The sequence below is a fragment of the Bufo gargarizans genome, chromosome 2, assembly GCF_014858855.1.
Source record: "Bufo gargarizans isolate SCDJY-AF-19 chromosome 2, ASM1485885v1, whole genome shotgun sequence".
Classification (NCBI taxonomy): domain Eukaryota; kingdom Metazoa; phylum Chordata; class Amphibia; order Anura; family Bufonidae; genus Bufo; species Bufo gargarizans.
The window spans coordinates 135,750,729-135,772,443 of record NC_058081.1 but is presented as its reverse complement, the minus strand read 5'-3'; the positions used below and the strand labels follow the sequence as shown (position 1 = coordinate 135,772,443).

At 45.3% G+C, this 21,715-nt stretch overlaps 1 protein-coding gene across 1 annotated transcript in view; it reads right to left on the bottom strand.

The window, feature by feature from the left end:
• POLG (DNA polymerase gamma, catalytic subunit) overlaps positions 1-21,715 on the bottom strand; it is an 84,525-nt gene that overhangs the window by 17,215 nt on the left and 45,595 nt on the right. Inside the window, exons 16-20 of the mRNA XM_044279480.1 lie at positions 20,072-20,207; positions 15,896-16,142; positions 15,452-15,574; positions 13,676-13,841; positions 11,776-11,984 (exon numbers count right to left, since the gene is read on the bottom strand). Of these exons, the coding sequence (XP_044135415.1) occupies positions 11,776-11,984; positions 13,676-13,841; positions 15,452-15,574; positions 15,896-16,142; positions 20,072-20,207 (881 nt within the window). The remainder of the gene's footprint in view (positions 1-11,775; positions 11,985-13,675; positions 13,842-15,451; positions 15,575-15,895; positions 16,143-20,071; positions 20,208-21,715) is intronic.

Genomic DNA, 21,715 nt, shown 5'->3' with positions numbered 1-21,715 from the left:
CCTCTGATAAAACGCAGGAGGCAGTATTCGAACACCTTGCAGACCACCAACAAGTGCTCTCTGCGCACTCCACACAGATCTCCCAAATATTATCTCACATTGACGATATAGATAACCATCACCGGAGGAACAACCTCCGGATAAGGGGGCTTGCGGAGTCCGTCGTGCCGTCTGACTTAGAAGCCACTGTCCAGGCGCTCTTCAGCTCTCTGCTGCAAAGGTCAGAGGATACCCCCATTGAACTAGATCAAGTGCACAGGGCTCTAGGGCCCAAATCTACCGACCCCAACAGGCCGCGCGACATAGTTTGCCGCGTGCACTTCTTCAAAATAAAGGAGGACATTATGAGGGCTGCACGGCAAAATGAGGATCTATCCTACCAGGGGGCTCAAGTTCAGATTCTCCCTGACCTGTCAAGAAGGACACTCCAGCTACGCAGAGCGGTACGCCCTATTCTTGCCCTGCTAAAGGAGAAAGACATAATATACCGCTGGGGCTTCCCATTTCAACTACACGCCAAGAACGATGGCAAGATGGCGACATTCCGTGATATTGAGGATCTTCCTAAATTCTTGGAGACTTTCTCGCTACCCAAGGTCTCCCTCCCAGACTGGCCGGCGATGCCATCCCCTGCACCGCTGCCAGATAGAGTGCAGTGGACGCAAGTCTCACCACGTTCGTCAAAAGCGAGGAGGACGCCGTGAGAAGCTCTACATATTTAGTCTGTGCTGGACTTTATTGTGCCTACTTTTCAAGTGGGTCTCTTGCAACTGTTTTGCATTAATTGTGGTTTATGTATTCGGTTCCTACCCCTAGTTCATTGCTAGGAGTCACTAGCCTATATACCCCTGCGGGTGTTATGTGTAGTTTCTAGTTCTTAATGGCTCTCTCCTTGTCTTTAGCTCCACTGGTTGGACTAGTATAGGGGCAGTTCCACGTTTACCAAATAGCTCTGTCAGTTATGCCTTAATATTGAGTGGTGGGAGGATGCTTGCTCACCATGGGCTTTCATCGCTTCTATCTCCTCAGTGTGGCTGAAGATTTCCCTGAGATGTTGATACCTCAGGCTGAACGCCACAGGTTATTGTTTTATATGTTTAGTGTGTGTCCTTGCTATGTCTACCATGTCATGTCTGGTCTCCCCTTTCGTTTTTCCCTCCCCCTGTCCATTCCTGACAAGCTTGCATATATATTCTTAATATGTGCTATTCTATATGGCGTCTATTAGAATCAGCTCTTACAATGTGAACGGTCTCAATGAGCCAGCCAAGCGTAACCAAATCCTCTCATACATACTGGATTGGTTTCATAACGGACAATCTAAGAGGTGGATCCAGTTTGAGAAACACGAGGTTGGGTTCCCAACCCATAATCTGCTCTGGATTTCTCGGTCTAAAAGACCCCCACGTCTCCCCCACTTGACCTCGGGTGTTCTGAAGATTTGGGATAAAATCGCAATACCACTTGGCCTTACTCAACCCCCTAGCCCCCTAATCCCTCTTTTTAATAACCCTGATTTCCCTATGGGCATGAAGAGTAAGTCGTTTCTGGGTTTGGATCTGGCAGGTAATCCTACTCTATCCTCAGTTATGGAGAAGGGATCTTTACGGCCGCTATCCTCCTTTGCGGAGGGTACGTCGCAAGGGGCGTGGTTTCAGTACAATAGCCTTAAAAATTACATATCCTCTCTAGGCCTCAAGACAGCTCTAGCTAGAGATCTTACCTCTTTTGAATCATTGTGAACTCAAACGTCCCCTCCTACCCACTTAGTGTCTCTGACTTACAGGCTACTCCAGGGGAAAGACGGCACCATCTCCACTTTACCCTATGTAAGGGTATGGGAAAGAGAACTGGGGAAGACATTTCCTGCTGACCAGTGGGAAAAGGCATTTGAGCTATCCTATAAGTTTTCTATTAGTTGCGGACTCCAGGAAAATAATTTTAAAGTGTTATCTAGGTGGTACAGGACCCCGGCCCTGTTGCATTCCTTCCTTCCCACATGCCCCAATACTTGTTGGAGATGTGGTAGTGAGGAGGGTAATATGTCCCATATTTGGTGGTTTTGCAACAGAATTATACCGTTCTGGGAGGCTATTAATGACCTCTATGACTTAGTTTGTGGTAGTTCTACTAGGTGGACGCCAGAGGGTGCTTTACTCTCCATGTTCCCTAGCTCTACTTCCACCCTGAGAAAAGGCCTATTGCGATTCTTTGTTCAAGCCGCTCGCCTGGTCATACCTAGGTTCTGGAAAACCACATCTGCCCCTCTCCTTAGGGACTGGCTAGTAACCTTTGAGAAAATCTATAGAATGGAGGAACTCTGGGCGGAGGACTTGGGTAATTCCACCAAATTCTTAAAAATCTGGACTCCCTGGATTTTGTTTAAGGGTTCTAGCGAATTTATCAATTGGCTGAACAGAGATAGTGCCAGTCCCTAAGGAGATATTGGCTCCCTCCCTAGATCTCCACTTTCATATATCTAGATTTTAATCCCACCTGAACTGGGTATATTTTTATAGACTGGCTCACTCCAGTTGAAATCAATTTTTCAGATTTTCGTTTCTCTATGTCTATGGTCAGGATTCCTTTTCCCCTCCCCCTCCTCTGTTTTTCTGTGTATGTCCTCGTCTATGTCATCTGTTTTTCTGTGTATGTATACATCAGAGCGCTCACTCCTAGGCATCTGCTAACCAGACTATGTTGCACCACTTATATGTAAGGAATGATCACTGGATGCACCCTCCTATGCATCTTTTTGCTCTCTGTACCTATGAACATCTGAGTGTATACTTTTACTTGTACACAGCTTCGACTTGTCATCGAGCTGTTTCTGTCTCTTGATGTATTGTTCTTTTCTTGGCTCTCTTGAATAAAAGAAATTGAACAACAGACAGCCTACAGCTGTGCATGGCGGGAGAGCCACAGGTTGGCCGTGCCTGTTCTAGTACGATAGCCTCCAGCTCCCCCATTTTTCTAGCTGGACTTCTGGCATTTGTGAAAATACATTTGTAAAGTGAATATCCGGGATTTTGGGGTTACTTTGGTTGATGTTTGCATGTAACAGGTTCTTGTTACCAGCAGTTCTATTTTTCATCAGTGTATAGTTCTGCCTAGTCTTCTCCCTACTTTCCTCACTAACCCCAGCCCCCACTTAATCTCCACTGTTCCCTCCTATATCCCACTCTCTATCTACAATATCTACCCCCTTATTACTATGACCCCCCCCCCCACCCTCCCCAGATCCTAGTTTAAAAGCTCCTCCAGCCATCTAACATTTTTCCCCCAGAGCAGTTGCACCCTCCCCATTAAGGTGCAGCCCATTCCTACTATAGAGCCTGTAACCGAAAGAAAAATCGGCCCAGTTCTCCATGAACCCAAACCCTTCCATCCTGGACCAGCGTCTGAGCCACTTATTTAACTCCCTAAGCTTCCATTGTCTCTCTGGTGACGCTCGTGGCACCGGTAGCATTTCTGAAAACACTACCTTGGAGGTCCTGGACTTGACCTTTTCTCCTAGTTCCCTAAAATCATTTTTAAGGACCTTCCATCTCCCCCTGACTTTGTCATTGATGCCAATGTGTACCATGACTTCCCCAGCCCCACCCAGCAATCTGTCAATCCGATCCGCAATATGCCGAACGCGAACACCCGGAAGACAACACACTGTTCGGCATTCACGGTCTCTGAGACAGATGACCCTGTCTGTCCTCCTAATAATAGAGTCCCCTACCACCAGCATCTGTGCATCCTTCTTGCAGTGGTCATCCTCCTGGTTGCTAGGAGAAACGCCCTGCTTCAGTGTTTCTGGCCCTGGGCTTTCATCCCTAATATCAGCCAAACTGGCATATTTACTAGGGAGTTCCAGCTCAGGACTAGCCTCCCTGGCACTTTTCCCTCTACCCCTTCTTCCTACATTTTTTTGATCAAATCTTTTTATTTAAGACCGATTTTCTCATTTTTCATGTGAACAAAAGCAAAAACACACAGAAACCCACCCCGAACCCCTCCCCCCCTTCCCCGTCCCCGAAGTCCAGGTGCAGTTGATCCCTGAAAAAAGAAAAGAGTCCACAGTGTATTGCAGATCACAATCCAATGCGCATTCACGCCACTCACACAGCAGCTTCTACTTATTGCTTTTTTATAAGGCACCTTACATTATATTATTCTCATATTCCTTTATTACCACCTATAACTGCCTTATCTCTTTCCCTTCTCGCTCAGTTGTATTAAACAGTGAGATGAAAATGTTCAATCCAAGTATACCATATTTTGTTAAACTTTTTGTTATTACCCCTCTTTTGATAGACATAGATCTCCAGTTGCACCAAAGTGTGTGTCGTTGTAATCAATTCACTAAGCTCCGGTGGGTCTTGAGCTATCCATCTGGATGCAATCCTCTTTCTAGCCTGGTATAGAATGCGCTGAATTGCCAGCTTTGTCTCTCTGGAACCCGACACTTCCCCAACATATCCCAAAATACACGAAATAGGAGAACATTCAATCGAGATCTTATAAACCTTGGCAATGAGATCTATCACCTCCCTCCAATATCTGCGTAGACGCGGACAGTTCCACATTAAATGTATTAAATCCGCCGACGAGGTACCACACCTTGGGCATGTATCATCAGTACGAAGTCCTATTCTATACAACATTTTCGGAGTCCTATATACCCTGTGAAGCAGTAGCAATTGCGAGACTCTATGGGCCTCACTCACCGCTATATCAGGAAAGCCAGCCAACACCTTTTCCCATTGATCTTCCTTCAATCCTGGAACATCTTTTTCCCATTTTTCAAACAGTTGTAACGGGTTTTTTTTTATGCATAGCCTCCATCAAGCTAAGGTAATGCAGCGATATCACTCCCCCCGAGCCGCCACCAGTGGCCGTGAGGTCTATAATAAGGTGCTTCTGGGCCGGTATCAATTTCTCCTGCCGCTCCTGCACCTGGATGGCATGTCTCACTTGTACATAGAAGAGAGATTTGGGCAGGTTGAACTCCTGTTGTAATGTAGAGAAATCTTTAAGAGACGTGTCTCCAAATAATTGCCACATCCTGTCCAAACCAAACCTCCTCCATGTCCTAACACTTGACACCTTATTAAGTTCAGCATACATGATATTCGGCCAAATTGGAGTAAACTTTGTATATCCTTCAATTCCTGCCATTTTTCTGGTTTTCCACCATACCCTATGTATTAGATCTAATATCCCATATTTCCTCCCCATTTCTCTAAAGGCACCCTCCTCTAGTGCTGACACCTCCTGCTAAGCAAGTGTTTTACTATTGTACCTGTCTTATTCACCTTCTCTACTTCACCCCAGCCCCTCAAATGCTGCATTTGGGCCACCAGAAAGTAGGCCAAGGGGTCAGGGACACTCAATCCTCCCTGGGTCTTAGATCTACACATGGTACTCAATTTGATCCGAGGGATCCCCTTCTTCCAGATCAAATCTCGAAAGATAGCATTGACAGTATAAAACATCCTTAATGGAATCCACACGGGGGCGTTGTGCAGCACATAGAGGAGCTGTGGCATAAGAATCATTTTAAGCAGATTTGTTCTGCCAATCATGGATAGAGGTAGTTTCGACCATGTCTGTACTTTCTGTCTGAATTTATCTAATAATGGTATTATGTTCAGCTCTATAAAATCCCTGCTATTCCTGGAGACCTGTATTCCCAAATACTTAAAGCTCGACACTACTTGCAGCCCCCCTGCCGAGACAGGATCCACCGCAATGCCATCAGCAAACGGCATTAGTACCGACTTTGACCAGTTGATTCTTAGGCCCGACATTTGTCCAAACCTATTAATAATTTCTATGGCAGCTGGCAAGGACGTTTCCCAGTCATCTAGAAACATGAGCATATCGTCCGCGTATAATGCCACTTTTTCAGTTACCGACCCGTATGTAAGCCCTTTGACCTCCGATGACAGTCGTAAAGCCTCCGCCAGGGGCTCAATTGCCACTGCAAACAATAGCGGTGACAGCGGGCAACCCTGACGGGTACCCCTCCCTAAGTTGAATAAGTCTGAAAGGCCTCCATTTACCTGTATTCTAGCCGTAGGACCTGCGTACAGCATCTTAACCCAATCAATAAATACTGATCCCACTCCCATTTGTTCCAATACCAGGAATAGGTATTGCCATTCCACGCTGTCAAATGCTTTGGCCGCGTCCAAGGACGCGACCGCCGCACTCGAGGCGTGGACCTGGCCCACCTGAATATTCAGAAAGAGTCTCCTGATGTTTATCGCAGTCGACATGTTTGGCATAAAACCTGCCTGATCCTTGTTTATGAGTGAGGCAATAACCGAGTTAAGACGGTTAGCCCAAATTTTGGCCACCAATTTGATATCCGCTTGCAGCAACGAAATGGGCCGATACGACTCTGCCTCCACTGGATCTTTACCTGCCTTTGGTATAACAACTATAATCGCCTCGTTCATTGTATCCGGCAATTTACCTACCAGTTGGGCCTCATTGAGTACTTCCAATAACTTAGGCAGCAAAATTGGGGCAAATTGTTTATAAATCTCGGCAGGTAGGCCATCACTCCCAGGAGCTTTATTGTTAGCCATGTCTCCCAATGCCACCTCTAGCTCTTTCAAAGTGAAGGGGCTATCTAAAAGTGTCCTCTGGTCCTGATCTAGAGTGGGTAAACTTAAGGGACGGAGGAAATTCCGGATGTCTGCTTCTGAAGCTACAGTTTTAGAAGTATATAAATTTCTATAGAACTCTAGCAATATCTGGGACACTTTCCCCGTAGTAACCTGCACCATGCCGTCCGTGTCGCGCAGCGCCGCCACATAATTAGACTTCTGCTGGGCCTTAGTGACCAGAGCCAACAGCCTTCCTGCCTTCTCCCCCTCTTCATAATATGTTTGTTTCAAGAAGAACCGCTTATTACGGGCATTCCTAAGAAGGCGCTCGTCTAGCTGCTGTTGCGCCTCTTTCCATTGAGTTTCAAGCTCCGGCCTTGGATCTGCTATATACTTGTTCTCGGCCGTCTCTACCGCTAGAAGCAACTGTTTGGTTAAAGCGCTATTCTCTTTTTTCCGCCCATTAATTTTAGCAGCCAGTATCCCCCGCAGATAGGCCTTCATCGTATCCCATACTACTATCTTACTGGCAGAGGGGAGATTTCGTTCAAAAAACTCAGCTAAATCATCCTTTACGTCTGACAGATCAGCTAGAATATTTAACCAGAAAGGATTAAACTTCCACTGAGTAGCCCTGCGCGACACGGACGGCACCACCTGGAAGGTCGCCACAACCGGTGAATGATCAGAAATCTGTCTTGGTAAGTATCTAATGTCATGCAATAAATTGCCCATTTCCTCATTTCCCATAATGAAATCGATTCTGGACAAGGAGCCAAATGTGCTGGAGCGACAGGAGAACCGTCTAACGTCAGGGTACCTTAGTCTCCAGAAATCCAAAATGGCTGCCTCCTGTAGTAATCGGCCGAAGGGAGTGAGATCACTGCTAACAACCTGTGGGGAAGCCCAGAATTTATCCAATGCCGGACAAGGTATGTTATTAAAATCTCCCATCATTAGGGTAGGCACATGGGGTTTTTCCGCTATCAAAGCAATTAGCTGCTTCATCACTTGTGGGGAATACGGTGGAGGGATGTAGACACCAATAATTACACATTCAACTGAGTATAAGGAGCCATGTATGTACACGAATCTGCCCTCACTGTCAATTTTTTGGGAGAAACAGGAGAACGCGATAGATTTGTGTATCAATACGCTAACCCCCCTTGCATAGGCAGAATAGGTGGCATGAAAACAGTGTGCAGCCCATCTCGGTGTAAGAATGCCAGTTTGGTCTGGTAGTAAATGAGTCTCCTGAAGACAGCAAATCAGGGGCTGATACTTCCCAACACCATCCAACACCGCCCTCCTTTTGTTTGCTTCCTTAATTCCCCTGACGTTCCAGCTGAAAAAGGTAACCTTACCAGCCATCAATACGAAACATCCAACTATACGTAAGTCGGGTCTCGGTCCGACTTAGCCCAGCAGCGTGTGCATACTGTGGTCTCATTAATAATAGTAGTACATTCCTGCATAACCTGGTTCCTAACTTGACCCAAACCCCAAACATAGGGACAAAGACAGACAGAACAAACAACAAAAAGACAAGACAGGAGAGAAAGGAAAACCCCCTCCCCCCTTCACTCCTACCCTGAGGTAGTATAAGACAAGGACACCGGTGTGTCTGGCAGGTCCCTGCTCTTGCTCCCAAGGGGACTGCAGGTTTAAAGAGTCAACCGTGTCAGAACCACCAGCTCCTCTTACATACTAGACCTTTGGCGGGGAAAACGTGACGTACCCTGATTCTTAAAACTATACAATGCTCCCAAGAATTCACAGTACATGTACGTTTCCGCTCCCCACTTCCTCTCTGCAAAAAACCACCTAATATCATATGAACCCATTAATTAATTACAGCACACATTTTCCAGCAGCATAAGGCATATTAAAACAATAAACTGTATATAACAAATAATAATAATAATAATGCCACCGCTATCCCTGCGTATATAACTGTCTAATCACACAGACACATTATCACGCTCTCGCATGTACTCAGTCACACAAACCGAACCGCTGCAGCCGTCCTTCAGTCGTCATCCGCCTGTGGTTCCGCATTTCTCAAACGGCTTTCGTGACTGTCCACCCATCGGAGGGCCTCTTTAGGGTCTTCGAAGAAATTGGTCCTGCCCAGAGCAAGTATCCGCAGCCGCGCTGGAAACAGCATGGAGTAAGGAACATTCAGGCTGCGCAACCGCCTCTTTATATCCAGGAATCGTGATCTCCTCTTCTGTACCTCCATAGAGTAGTCTGGGAACAGCGACACCCTCTGGCCACCAATGGTTATATCAGGTTGCTCACGGGCCTTACGCAGGAGAATGTCTCTATCTTTATAGTGCAAGATTTTCATGAGAACCGGTCTTGGCGGGGCCCCTGGTGGTAACGGTCTGGTAGGCACCCTGTGGGCCCTTTCCACAGCGAAAAGAGGTGTCAGAGTCTCTCTACCAAAGGTTTCTCTCGCCCAGGTTTCAAAATAATCAGAAGGGTTAGAGCCCTCAATCTTCTCCGGTACCCCCACTATGCGTACGTTATTTCTCCGTGAACGATTCTCAAGATCGTCCTGCTTGGCCATTAGAAGGGCTATTTTCTGTGTATGATCAGCAGAGGCTCTTTTTATAGAGGGTACAATATCCTCCATTTCCTCCATTCTCCCCTCTAGGGCAGTTGTGCAGTCCGCCAGGCGCTTCAGGTCATGGCGCACTATGGACACATCCTCCTTTATGGAGCCCACCTGCATTCTCAGTGCCGTTAGCGATTTTCCACAGTCAGTAATGGCTTTCATCACATCCTTAAGGGTAGGTTCTTCTATATCAGGCTCCATAGCGTTGGTGTCATCCGACTCTGTACAGCCTCTCAGCACCTCATATCTGTTGGAACTACCGGCGGGAGTATCATGCGCGTTATTTTCCTCACCCTCACGATCATGGCCGGGCTGAGACGAAGACCTGTCTCGCTTCCCGCTTGACTCAGGTAAGTCCTCACAATCTGGTGAGTGCGCAAACCTCCCCAGCTTAGCAGCCGCTTCCCGCTGGATGTCTTTCGCGCGGTCACTACGCCGCGGCGTGTCGGGCCCTGCGCCATCTTGCAGCTCCCTGCTCGAGCCTCTGGAATCTTTCTTTGGCCCCATTTCGCCCCCAAATCAGCACAGAAAGCTTTAGTTTCGGGCAGACAGGCGACAGCAGCACCAGAGCTTCAACTGTGGCAGGTTAAAGTCAGTTTTTGAGGGTTCTTGTCAGGATAAAAGACGAGATGAAGCGGGAGCTTTACTCAGCACGTCTGTTCACATCCTCTGCCAGCCACGCCCCCCCCCCCCCCCTTCTTCCTACATTAACCAAAATGCTGACCCAATAGTCCTGATCTTGCCCTCCTCCTTCCACCTCCATTTCACTGACCCCAGTCAGTGCCTGCACAGTGAGGTCTAATCCTCTCTCCAGTTTTGCAATGCCCCTAAGTATTTCCAGCTGCTTATTTAGATCCAAGATCTGTGTTTCCAAATATGCAACATGATTGCATCTAGTGGAAATGTATTCACCCTCGAACGGCTCTTCAAGGCACGCATACATGGCACAGGACACACACTTAGTAGCATTGTCCATGGAGCTCATGTTTAAATAGGGATGAACAGTAAAGGAAAACAGTAAATTTGAGTTAGAATTAGACCCTGTCTGCTGCAGTTGGAGGACTAGCTAGAATCAAGGCAACAACACACAAGGAAAATCTATCAAACCTTAGTTTCTTGCTCCTTGTCTTAAACTCCGGTTCTTTAAACTCCACTTATTCACAAGCCCACTTAGTACAGCAAGCCCAGGTAGAGCGATGCCGAAGCTTATGTATGTTCTGCATAACTCCATGGTGGGGACAGGCTCCTGGAGGAAACGAGTCAACAAAACTAGTGGCCCACATTATAAGATGCAAATTCCCTATAGTCTTGTTGGAATAGGGTGGCCTCCCCGCTCAGGTTGCGAGACTACCTACAATTAACTTAATATGTAAGGTTTGGTGCAAATGTCAGGAGCTGTTGTCCATAACAGGTTTTACCCAGGTTACACCATTGTGGAAAAACCCTCAGTTGCCTGAGATATTCCGCCTAAAAGGGTTTTCCCTGTTGGAAGAGGAGAGAAGGGAGTGGTATTCTTATACCAGCTTCAGAAGAATGAGGAATTTAAGTCATTTGATCAGATTAGAGAGGAGTTTACCCTTTCTTGTACTGCCTTCTATCAATTTCTACAACAGAGACACGCGTTCCAGTCGCAGGCTAAATCTATCTTAGTGACCTATATAATGGTTCCACTCCTGCAACAGATTCTCTCTCGATCCTCTACGAAAGGATTGATCTCTTCAATATATAAGAACCTTTTTGTCTTTGGGAGAGGGATCACTCCCGGTTAGGCGGAAGTGGGAGGAGGATGTCGGCCCTATTTTGGGTGAACAATGGAATGAGATACTGGATGCTGCAACTATCGGTATGTGATGGTGGATGGGGCCCTGCGTCTATAATTCACATGTTTTGGGAGTGATAAAAAGTATTAAGGATGCATACCAAATTGGAGTACCGTTTAGTCCTAGAGCCTGCCTACTGGGTGTGGTGGACGTTGCGGGCCATGATGTGCGTCTTGGTGTGCAGCGCCTATTATTCCAGGCCCGGAAGCTGATAGCTCAGTACTGGATTAGTCCACAGCCTCCCTCTGTAACTAAATTCCTTAATAGGATGAATGATATACTCCGTCTTGAAAGGGAGGTGTATATATAATTGGCTCTCCGCCAGGGCCGGGTCCTCCTCCCCTGGGCCTGTCTAGACTTCCCTTGATTTGGTGGGGGGCAGACCAAGCTGAGTGACTGGATAGCCGTATTTGCGTAGGAGTTAGATATGGCAGGAATCGGAACAAGTTGGTCTGGAGAATAATTGGGGTGTCCTGACTGAGTAAGTATGGATATGGATGGGACCAACATATGATTGATATGATTTTGTTGATTATCAGATGATAAGTGTGATGAGGTGTGATACTTTTGTTACAAATGGCGGACCGTCTCTTCGCTAGGGGGTGGAGGGGATTGGGGGCTTACCAGAAAACCCATGTAAGGTCAGTAATAGTCGTGGTTAATGTAATGTCATTGTGTCGTCATCAATCATATTTAATAGAAAAGACATAACTAGTAAAAACTATACCTTGTTAGCAGATTTGTGATCTGGAGAGCTAATGCTGCACGGTATCTGTCCTCACTACATACTAAATAGCGAACTTCATCATGGATACTAATGCAGAAACGCCCATCGATGTCATACTCCTCAAAAAGCCACTTCATGGCTACTAGCATAAGATGAAGATAGTCAACAGCCGAACTCTGTACGACCCAGTTTACTCTACTGGTTATAAACTGTAAAAGAAAAAGAAGAGTCACATCACTACAGCCTCTATCTTTAGTTTAAGGCTAGCTTAAAAGGGTCTACAGATATTGAAGACCTACTGTGATAAGCAGACGACCATCGTAATAGTCCCCTATTGAGCAGGTCTTATGTATATGGTAATGGTGGCCCTTGAGGCTCCACAAGGTCTCCATTACTTTGTTTTGGTCAAACATTCTTCTTTGTGATCCATTTAGTATCTACTGTACCTATGAGATACCCATGTCGTTTAAACTGTTCAATTAGGTATGCACAGTTCCTCATACTTGCAAAATCACTTAATCCCATGGGAATTCATAGGGGCGCAGACACTGAGGCTCCACTCACAGCAGGAGGCCTACAGACAGGCATGGCTCCACACAGGAATATGAGTGAATATATCATAGGCTTAAAGTTATTATTGTTAGGACCTGTGTGTTATTATAAATCGCATTTGGTGTATCATGGGCTTCGCATAAAGCCAAAACACCCCACACACTGCATGTGTCCCCGCTTAACAAGGGTGGACACTCCTGTGGACACTATATGTATTTAGTGTCTGTACGATCTGTATGTTGAAGCATGAATTCTAGAAATATGCCTGCACCTCATTCTGTACATGCTTGAAATCATGTTTTGTTCATTTTTCATTTCTGACAGTTGGATGGAGAGGTGGGGAGAGCATGGATAATGAAAATCCAACCTGAGGGCCGAACCAGGATGAAGGAGGTTGTCCTCCCAGCCGCACTCCGTTTTGCTGAGGGGAAATAAAAATATGCGACTGTATTTGGCACAAGCTAGGAGACCCAATCTGACTGAATTGTGTACATCTTCTTCCCTGTCTCAATGACAGTAAGGACTTCTACAATGCAACACACTAAGTATCAGACTTTTCTCTTTTTTATTTCATAACTGTTTTGCACATGTATGTATGTATGTATTTCCTGCACCTTTTGCTCATTGAAGCCTAAAACTTTAATGATTCGCCTTGTTAGGTAGGGTATAAGTACGGCTGGTGTTACTGTGTGCCTGCTTGTGAACAGTGAGTGCATGTATAGGTTTATCTATTGGCCTGGAATTCAGTAGGTGGTGGCAGCGTGTATCGTGGGGGTTTGAACTGAGCTGTGGAGCGGGGTTCCCCCTTGGAGTCACACCCTGGCCATGGTGCAAGAGGGCAGGTGGGTGGGCAGTTTTAATCCTCTGTCCCTCGTACGCGACACCTATCCTCCTATTCTGACGTATGGAGCTCCGACTCCGTACAGTATTCTAACGAAGTTTTATGCGACTCGACTTTGGATGTTTCATCCGAAAGTCGATTTGCTCATCCCTATTCATTACTTATCCTGAGAAGGTCATCAATATCTGTTTCCCAGACAACTCTTTCATAGGGCCTTTTACCTAGCCCCCTGAGCATGTAGTACCTGTTGAAAAACTTATACTCATCTGCTCCCTTCCGCTCCATTCAGCGATCTTCTGGTCCCCGGTCTGTGTAGGTCTGGCCAGGGTATGGACTGAGTCATGTGCAGCCAATAACTGGCCTCAGCTATGACTTGTACCCAAGAGGCATGTGACCCAGTTGGTACCACATGCTCTGGGGAATAGGTAAAAAATAGGTAAAAGATCCTGGAAAATCCCTTCAGGCAGTCATACTTAGCAGTAAGAGGATACCATTGTGACTGACTACCTCTCCTTTGACAGCTGCAGGTTCCAGCGCTCTGCTGATGTGACATCCAAGGACAGGAGTACTCGGGGAGGGACTCATAGCTATGCTCTCCAGCTTGTTAAACATCTGTGACTCTGTACCTCCAATCCAAATCTTCCGACTTATCAAGTTCCATTTCCTCCTAGAGCTGATATTGAGAGAAATAAAACCTAAGGATGCTGCTCCACAATAGATCTAGTGTGAGCCATTCATTTCACAGTGTACCAGCGGTCATGTTAATGAAAGACACTGACTCATTTTCTGTACCTTCACGCAACAGCTTGCTCCTGCAGGATCTCAATCTATTGTTATGGAGAGGAACCTGTATACAGGCCCAATGAAGCTAATAGACGTCTCTAGAGCAATATATATAGGGCAATTATTAGTAACGACCGGATAGAGATCATCTGCAGACAAATATTTCTATTTTTACAAAAACGATATAGTCAAGAAACTGACTCAAGGAAATGTCTTATGTTCATTAGGTGCAAGTCTGTAGTGGTGAGATACCGTGTTTCTTCTGGTGTTTTTTTTATATATTGTAGCTGTTTATTTTTTAAAACTTCCCTGGAGGCAGCCATAGTTGGGACACACACTCCCTGCATGGTGTGTGCATGTGCTTTATGGCAGCTGCAATTAATAGGAGTTGACAACGAAATGTCACGGACTATTACAGTTTCCAGAAGGTGACAGTACAGTTCCCTCCCTCAAAGACTATGGAGTGACGACCGATGTATACAGACCTGTATATGTTTGTATAGTGTATAGTGTTACTAACCTACCTTAGATAGATCTCCAGCATTATAAACCAGCTGCCATTGAAGTTTTTGTTAATGCCAGCGCATGCTGTATACTTTAAGATGACCATATTTATTTGTAAGACCTCTAATCTTTGTTGCTCCAAAGCTCTGCTCCTTCCAGTGGCCATCCCCTCCCTCTCTGCTTTGATTGAGAGAGCCAGGCAGAGACAACGTATTCCAGGCTGGCCCCGTCTTTTTGCCCGTGCGCCGTTGGCTCACATATTGGCATGTGCACAGTACAGTCCTGATCCTTGCCAGGGCCAAAACTGAGTGTACTGCAGTTCGCCATAATGCAAGCCAACAGTGCATGTGTGAGAAGACAGGGCCATGAATCTAGGATTGCTCCAAACAACATTTCATTGTATTGTACAGTGACAATAAAAGGCATCTTATCTTAAGACAGGGCCATGAAGGATTTTGTCACCACTGCCTGGCCTGTTAATCAAAGTAGCAAGGGAGGCTTGGCCAAATAAAGCAGCTGAGCTTTGGTGCAACGTTGACGTCCTTATTGCAGCAAATGGCTATTTTGCTTATCAGGAAAACGTCATAACTCAGAAGCATAGCCTCGTATCACCTGATCTAAAGCTATTTGTCTATGCCCTCAGTTTGATACAGAGATAGCAGGTAAGAGACTGCCTTTAACTGCATCTGTCAATTCTGGTACATTGCAGGTACTCTGTTTTGCATCATATCTTTACATACAGATGTAAAGTCTTTATTATCTTGTCATTACGGAAAGGTCAGGGGTTAGGAGTGTCGGCTCATGGTACCATCCCCTTGATGTTATCTGTGATACGTCAGAAGATATGTAATAGTTGACCGTCACTTAAAACGCTAAACATGAAGGATTTTAAGGGTTTTATATAATTTTTTTATCTATGAGCAGAATTATTTTGCGGCTACATGGTGGATGTAGTGAATATATATTCCAGGCTAAAACTGAAAACCATCATCTTACTTGGTTGATGCGTGTTTTTGAATCTTTCTTACATCCTGCAAGCTCACAGAGTTCTCTTCTCCTCTCTCAACAGCGATTCCAAGCTGTTCTACCAGCCACTCTGCATCCTCAGACAAGATATACCTAGAAGAGTCATAGATACTGTCAAGTAAGCTCCTCACATGACATGGAAGCTGTCATGAGGCGGAAAGAGAATGGAGATGCTGCTCATACAAATACCATTACAACTGTACCAAGAAAGGACATTTATTGAATAAAAATTTTATATTTTGTGGCATACAGCATGTATCTAGTACAGTGGAGGGCAACCCGCTACATCATGTGCACCTCAGATGCAGTCTTTGACTACCTTTATTGAGGACCTGTCATCACTGAGTGCTACTTTTTTGTTTATAGGCTGTTCAGTGCCCCAAAGTATATAAAGAGGTACATAATATTACCAACCTCCTGACTCCCTTTGTCACAGCATACATCTGCTTAGCTTTTTCTGACGCCTGTTCTTGAGTCAGTCGATGATTAAACTGCATTAGCAGCCGCTCTGCAAAAGGCTGTCCTGCTCCATAGATGCGACCGTAATTGAAGACTTTTGCATGCTCTCTACTTATTCCCACCGTGGAGGCTGTCTTACTGTGCAAGTCAGTGCCACTGCTCTTCTTACCCTGTAATGTCATCCAGCCAAAGGCCGTACAGCCTGGAAACAAAGCAAAAACTCAGTTCACTACAAAGGACTGTATAAAAGACAATACTTAACTCACTAGTTATTGAAAATGCCAGCAAATGGCAGACACAGCTGATGGACAAGAGTATAGCCGATACTGGAAGAAAGCCTCCACGTTTGTCTAATTGCATACACACCCTTTGGGGTGATAAGTGGCACACTTCTGTATGAAGAAGAGTGGAGAACAGATGACAGAGTTCTTGCTCTAACTTAAACTTTCCATGCCTGCCACGTAGTACTACGGGCAGCAGCTTCTTAAGGAAAACTGCAGAGCCAAATGAAACCAGTATTCCCACAAATCCGTTCTTCCCTGCAGTCACCGGCTCTGGAAATAGCACAATGAACTGAGGTGTGCTAAGTCTAGTGGCTGAATTGTGTTAACGGGTTATCCAGGTAAATACAATGATGACCCTATCCTCAAGGAGCTGCCACGCTCACCGGAGCTCTGTTGAGCACCGCCGGATACCGGCAGCTTCCCGAGCACAGTGCAGTACATTGTACAGCGGTTGTGCCTCTTCCTAGGCCATGTGACCGAGGTACAGTGATGTCACATGGCCTAAGAAGAGGCTGCAGCACTCACAAAGCGCCTGCAATTCTAACAGCTGATTGGCAGAAGTCCTAGGGGTCAGACCCCACGATCTGATATTAAAGGGAGTCTGTCACCTCCATATGGCCATATACAGTGCTTACATGGCTCTGTAGTACAGCTATACAGGATTGTAACGGTACCTTTGTTCTTTTCTTTAGACTTGCACCAGCAGATGCAAATGAGCACTCGCAAGTGTCCAGGGGCGGCGTTCAGTGTGTAGGAGCCCCGGCTGCTCTGCCTTCTTTTCACTTTACTCCTTCCCAGCCTCTGCCTTTGCCCGCCCTCCAAGTCTCTTGCCTCATCGATAGGTCTGTACTTGGAGGGCGGGCAAAGGCAGAGGCTGGGGAGGGGTAAAGTGAAAAGAAGGCAGAGCAGCCTGGGCACCTACACTCTGAACTCCTCCCTGGGCACTTGCAGGTGCTCATTTGCATATGAATTAAACTTCGTTTTTCCTGCTGGTGCAAGTCTAAAGACAAAGACAAAAGGTACCGTTACAATCCTGTATAGGTGTGCTACAGAGCCATGTAAGCACTGCATATGGCAATATGGAGGCGACAGACTCCCTTTAATGACCTATCCTGAGGATAGGTCATCAATATAACTTACCGGGTAACCCCTTTAACACTAACTTGAATAGGAGCTGAGCTGCAGTAACCCACCACGTCCACTACACTTTGAACAGAGCTGTGCTTCCTGTTCCATTCATAGCGTTAATTCCTGCGCTGGAAATTGCAAGGTGATTGATGGGCAAGCCACAGATATCAATGACCCTTTTTAAGGACAGGTCTTCAGTATCAGGAGCCTGGAAACCACCTTTACAGAGGACCAATCTTCATTCCTGATAGGTCTGTAAAAAAGTGCATTACACTTGAAATGACAATTCTGGAGTACTGATTTTTATAACAATATTTTGTACTGTTCTGCTATTATTCCTAGCCGCCCCCCCTAGTGACAACTATGTCCTACATTTATTCCTACACAAGAATAATCGAGGAATGACGCAATATAGAGTTCTAAGAACAGATGCTCCAGAATTATTACTTCATGGGGAATGTAAGTAGTTACTAAAACAGACATCAGGAGAGGCGACGGGTCCTCTTTAAAGGGCAGGACAATACATGTCTTAATAAATTTAGCATATTTTATGCCAAAATATTTTGGATTAACACTGGCATATGGGACGCAAGTCTTTCGTAAATTTCCCCCGCTGTGTATATATTATCACTGCCCCAGTCTCTGAACATGATGTGATCTCTAGAACAGAGCTGCGCTGCGCTTCAGAAACAGAACTTTATATATTCCAAATTGTCAAGAAAAAAGAAACTCACAATGTATTAAAGACAGCCCCCTCCATCTAAATGGGACCACTAATTCCCACAATCTTAATCAAAGTAAATGTAGGACACTAAAGCTGTTACAGGTTTTAATGTAATTCACCAAATTACACATCTTCTTGTAAGCCATCCATGTGTGTGAATGGGATATGATGGGAAAAAGTGACACTTAAAGGAGGCTATCCAGAAAATAATGTAAAGGAGACCAGTAAAAAGGAGCAAAAGTAATAATGGGGTTGATGGTGAGGACATAAAGCAGGGGAGCGGATGAAAAGCACAAGATTACATGATTGTGAGAAGCGGTGTAATGCAATGGAGTGAGGAGGGAATCAGGATAATGAAGTGCAGGAAATGAGAAGGAAAGATTACCGGGTAATGGGGAGCACAGTAATGACATAGGCTGGAGGGCAATTAATAAGAAACATGACATGTAGAAAACATATATACCGTAGGGCCTTTATTCCCTGTGATTTTACAGGCTAATAAAAGTAGCAAGGCTCCCAGGCAATTAAGCCTGTAATAATGTCTCAATTACAGAGGTTTATAGTGCAAATCAATGTGAATTCTACGCAAAATGAAATCTCTCCAAATGCATTGTATCTATACCCTGCATAATAAATGACCAAAAACATACAGTATAAAAACTGTATCAAATTGTATAATAATATACAGTAAGTCCCCCCCAATAATAGGTAACGGCACCATGATGATAATTACAGCAGTAATTAAAGGGGTTCTATACCTTTTTCTTACTGATGATCCATCCTTTGATCAGCATCTGATCAGCTGTTCGAGAAGGCAGCGGCCGCAGGCGAAGGACATCACGACTGTCACGTGTCCTGGGGGCAGCTCAGCCCCAATGAAGTGCATGGTGCTGAGCCACGCCAAGGCCACAGCGCTACTTAGAGTGCCACTGCCTTCTCAAACTGCCAATCGGCAGGGGTCACGGGAAAGCATCTATGACAAGAGCAATTCATCTTCGGCATAAAGAAAACTGGTGCAAACGGAAAGTGGCTTAGTTACCCATAGTAACCAATTAGATTCCATTTTTCAGAGCTCCTTTGTAAAATGGAAGGATCAATCTGATTTAATCAATTTACGTAAATACTTGTGTTTAATTACACTAATTGCTGGCAGTGGCTTCTACAGTGAACAAAAGGCAGTATATTTGTGGTCACCATTGTTTTAAGCCTCTCTCAAGAACTGGTCTAAAAGATTTTTGAAAATGTTAATTCTGTCCAAGGCTTTCACGGACCTCTATTGTAAAGAACAGGCGTGTTCTGTCCACAAAACAGACCAAAAGTAATGCATGTTCCCTTGGTTTTTATGTAGATCAATGGGAGTCTCACGGACGTGAATCACTGTGTGGGTATCACAAGGATGGAAGAGTGCAGAGACTAGATCAAAAAGACTCACCTGTCATCAGCACTCTGGATCCGGCGCTGAGCTCCGTTCTCTGCTCCCTGCTGGACTGTGTGACACACTGTCTACACACACGTCACCGCTGCCAATCAGTGGCCTCTGCGGTGGCGCCCGTCACATGCCATGACTACACATGTCACAGCTGAGGCCGGCACTGGTCACATGCATATAGATGGCATGTCACAATTTCAGTCCAGCTGGGACTGGAAGCAGAGGAGAAGGGAGCTTAGTACTGGAAACAGAGTGTTGGTGACAGGTGAGTTTTTTTAAATACCCTGCCTGGTGATCAAAAGGGGTTCCTGGTCTTGGAGAACCCCTCTAAAAGCTTCTGAAATCTGGGGATTCTTTTGAATAAACCAGTTAGGATCCCAATCAAGAAACATACTTTGTTATGCTAACTTACGCACAGGAATTCTTAAAGCAGCCAGTGTTACTAAGCTTCTCCACTCATGAGCATGTAGGTAAATTCAGTGGCTATAAAGGGCCCTGCACCCCATTATTCTGACACACGCCACATCACTATACTAATAAAATGTACTTTATTGCATTGACCTTACCATGAATACCAGCAAAGTGGGCTTCTCCGAGAATTGCAGCTATCCAGAGCTCCTGGGAATCTACATCTGCGCCAATCATATGATATCCTGGAGGTGTTTGAATCATAGCCTTCAGTTCACTGCCAATGCGGTCAGTCTAACAGAAGAAGATGGCAATATTACTATTCACTAAACCACCAGTATAAAATCAATAAATGAAATTGCAACGTTTGATTCATAAGGTAGTTTATGGAACGGCCAATCTGAGCTACCTGAAGAAGGCTGGCTGCTAAGGAAGTGCTTCCTGTTGAGCCTATTAAAGAGTATATTGAAGTCTGCCATTCAGAGCACTATGTCCGACCATCCCTTAGAAGCCCCTCAAGTATTCAGTTTGCATTCTGCTAGTTTTTAGGTTTGGTCCAGGATTAGTATATAGTCTTTTATTCTTCCAAAAACACCACCACTTATGTCCATCGGCTGTGTCTCACAATGCGCAATAGCCTTATTAAAGAGGACCTGTCAGCTCTCCTGACATGTAGTAATAAATGCTTGCATATTTATTCTATTTTTTTTTAGAATTCGGTGTTTGTTAACTCCTCTGTTGTTCCTACTAGACATTTATGAATAAACTGACAACTGGGTATTACCAGTTGGGGATGTGCCCCTGCAAACTGACATTGTCCAATCAGTGTCAACAGTGCCAGTCTGTGGGGACACTGCCCCCTGAAAGGGAATGGTAACACAAAGTGGTCAAGTTATTCATCAGATTACAGGTGGCATAACAGGAATGCCACAGTGCAGAGTTTGAAAAACTTGCGCCAGAATTTTATTGGGAAGAGGCAGAGCCTTTATAAAATGAATTTAGGTAAGATACAATACCAGAGCCAGGCCATGGACAAGAATAGCTCAGTACATAGAAAACTGCAAAGGGTACAGTGCCCCATTAAGAGCTGTGCTCCTTACATCTGGGGGTCCTAATGTCCAGGTATATACTAGTGACAGAGCTAATAAAACCAGTGGCGTAGCATGGGGAGGCGGGGTGTGAATGCCCCATGCGCCAGACTGAAGGGGACGCACAGCTGCCGCTGTACTGTTCATTGTTAATGCCATTTCCTCTACAGGTGAAACTCGAAAAATTAGAATATCGTGCAAAGTTCATTTATTTCAGTAATGCAACTTAAAAGGTGAAACTAACATATGAGATAGACTCATTACATGCAAAGCGAGATATTTCAGGCCTTTATTTGTTATAATTTGGATGATTATGGCTTACGGCTTATGAAACCCCAAAGTCACAATCTCAGGTCCCCTTTGCTGAGGGGGTATGGATTAATTAGCTGACTAGAGTGTGATACTTTGAGCCTAGAATATTAAACCTTTTCACAATATTCTAATTTTAAGCTGCATTAATGCAACTCCTTTTAATTTGCATTACTAAAATGCACGATATTCAAATTTTTTGAGTTTCACCTGTATGGCAGGCAGTGCACCCCACAAATGCCATTCAGTGAATCATTCACCGAGTGGTGCTGGCGGGACGTGCACAGTGCTGCCACAGACGGAGTGAATGGACGGAGGCCACACATCATGCGCAGTACAGTTCAGGCTGCAGCCTACGAGATCATCCAGCAGTGCGCTCTGATGATCACAGTGATCACACCAGTG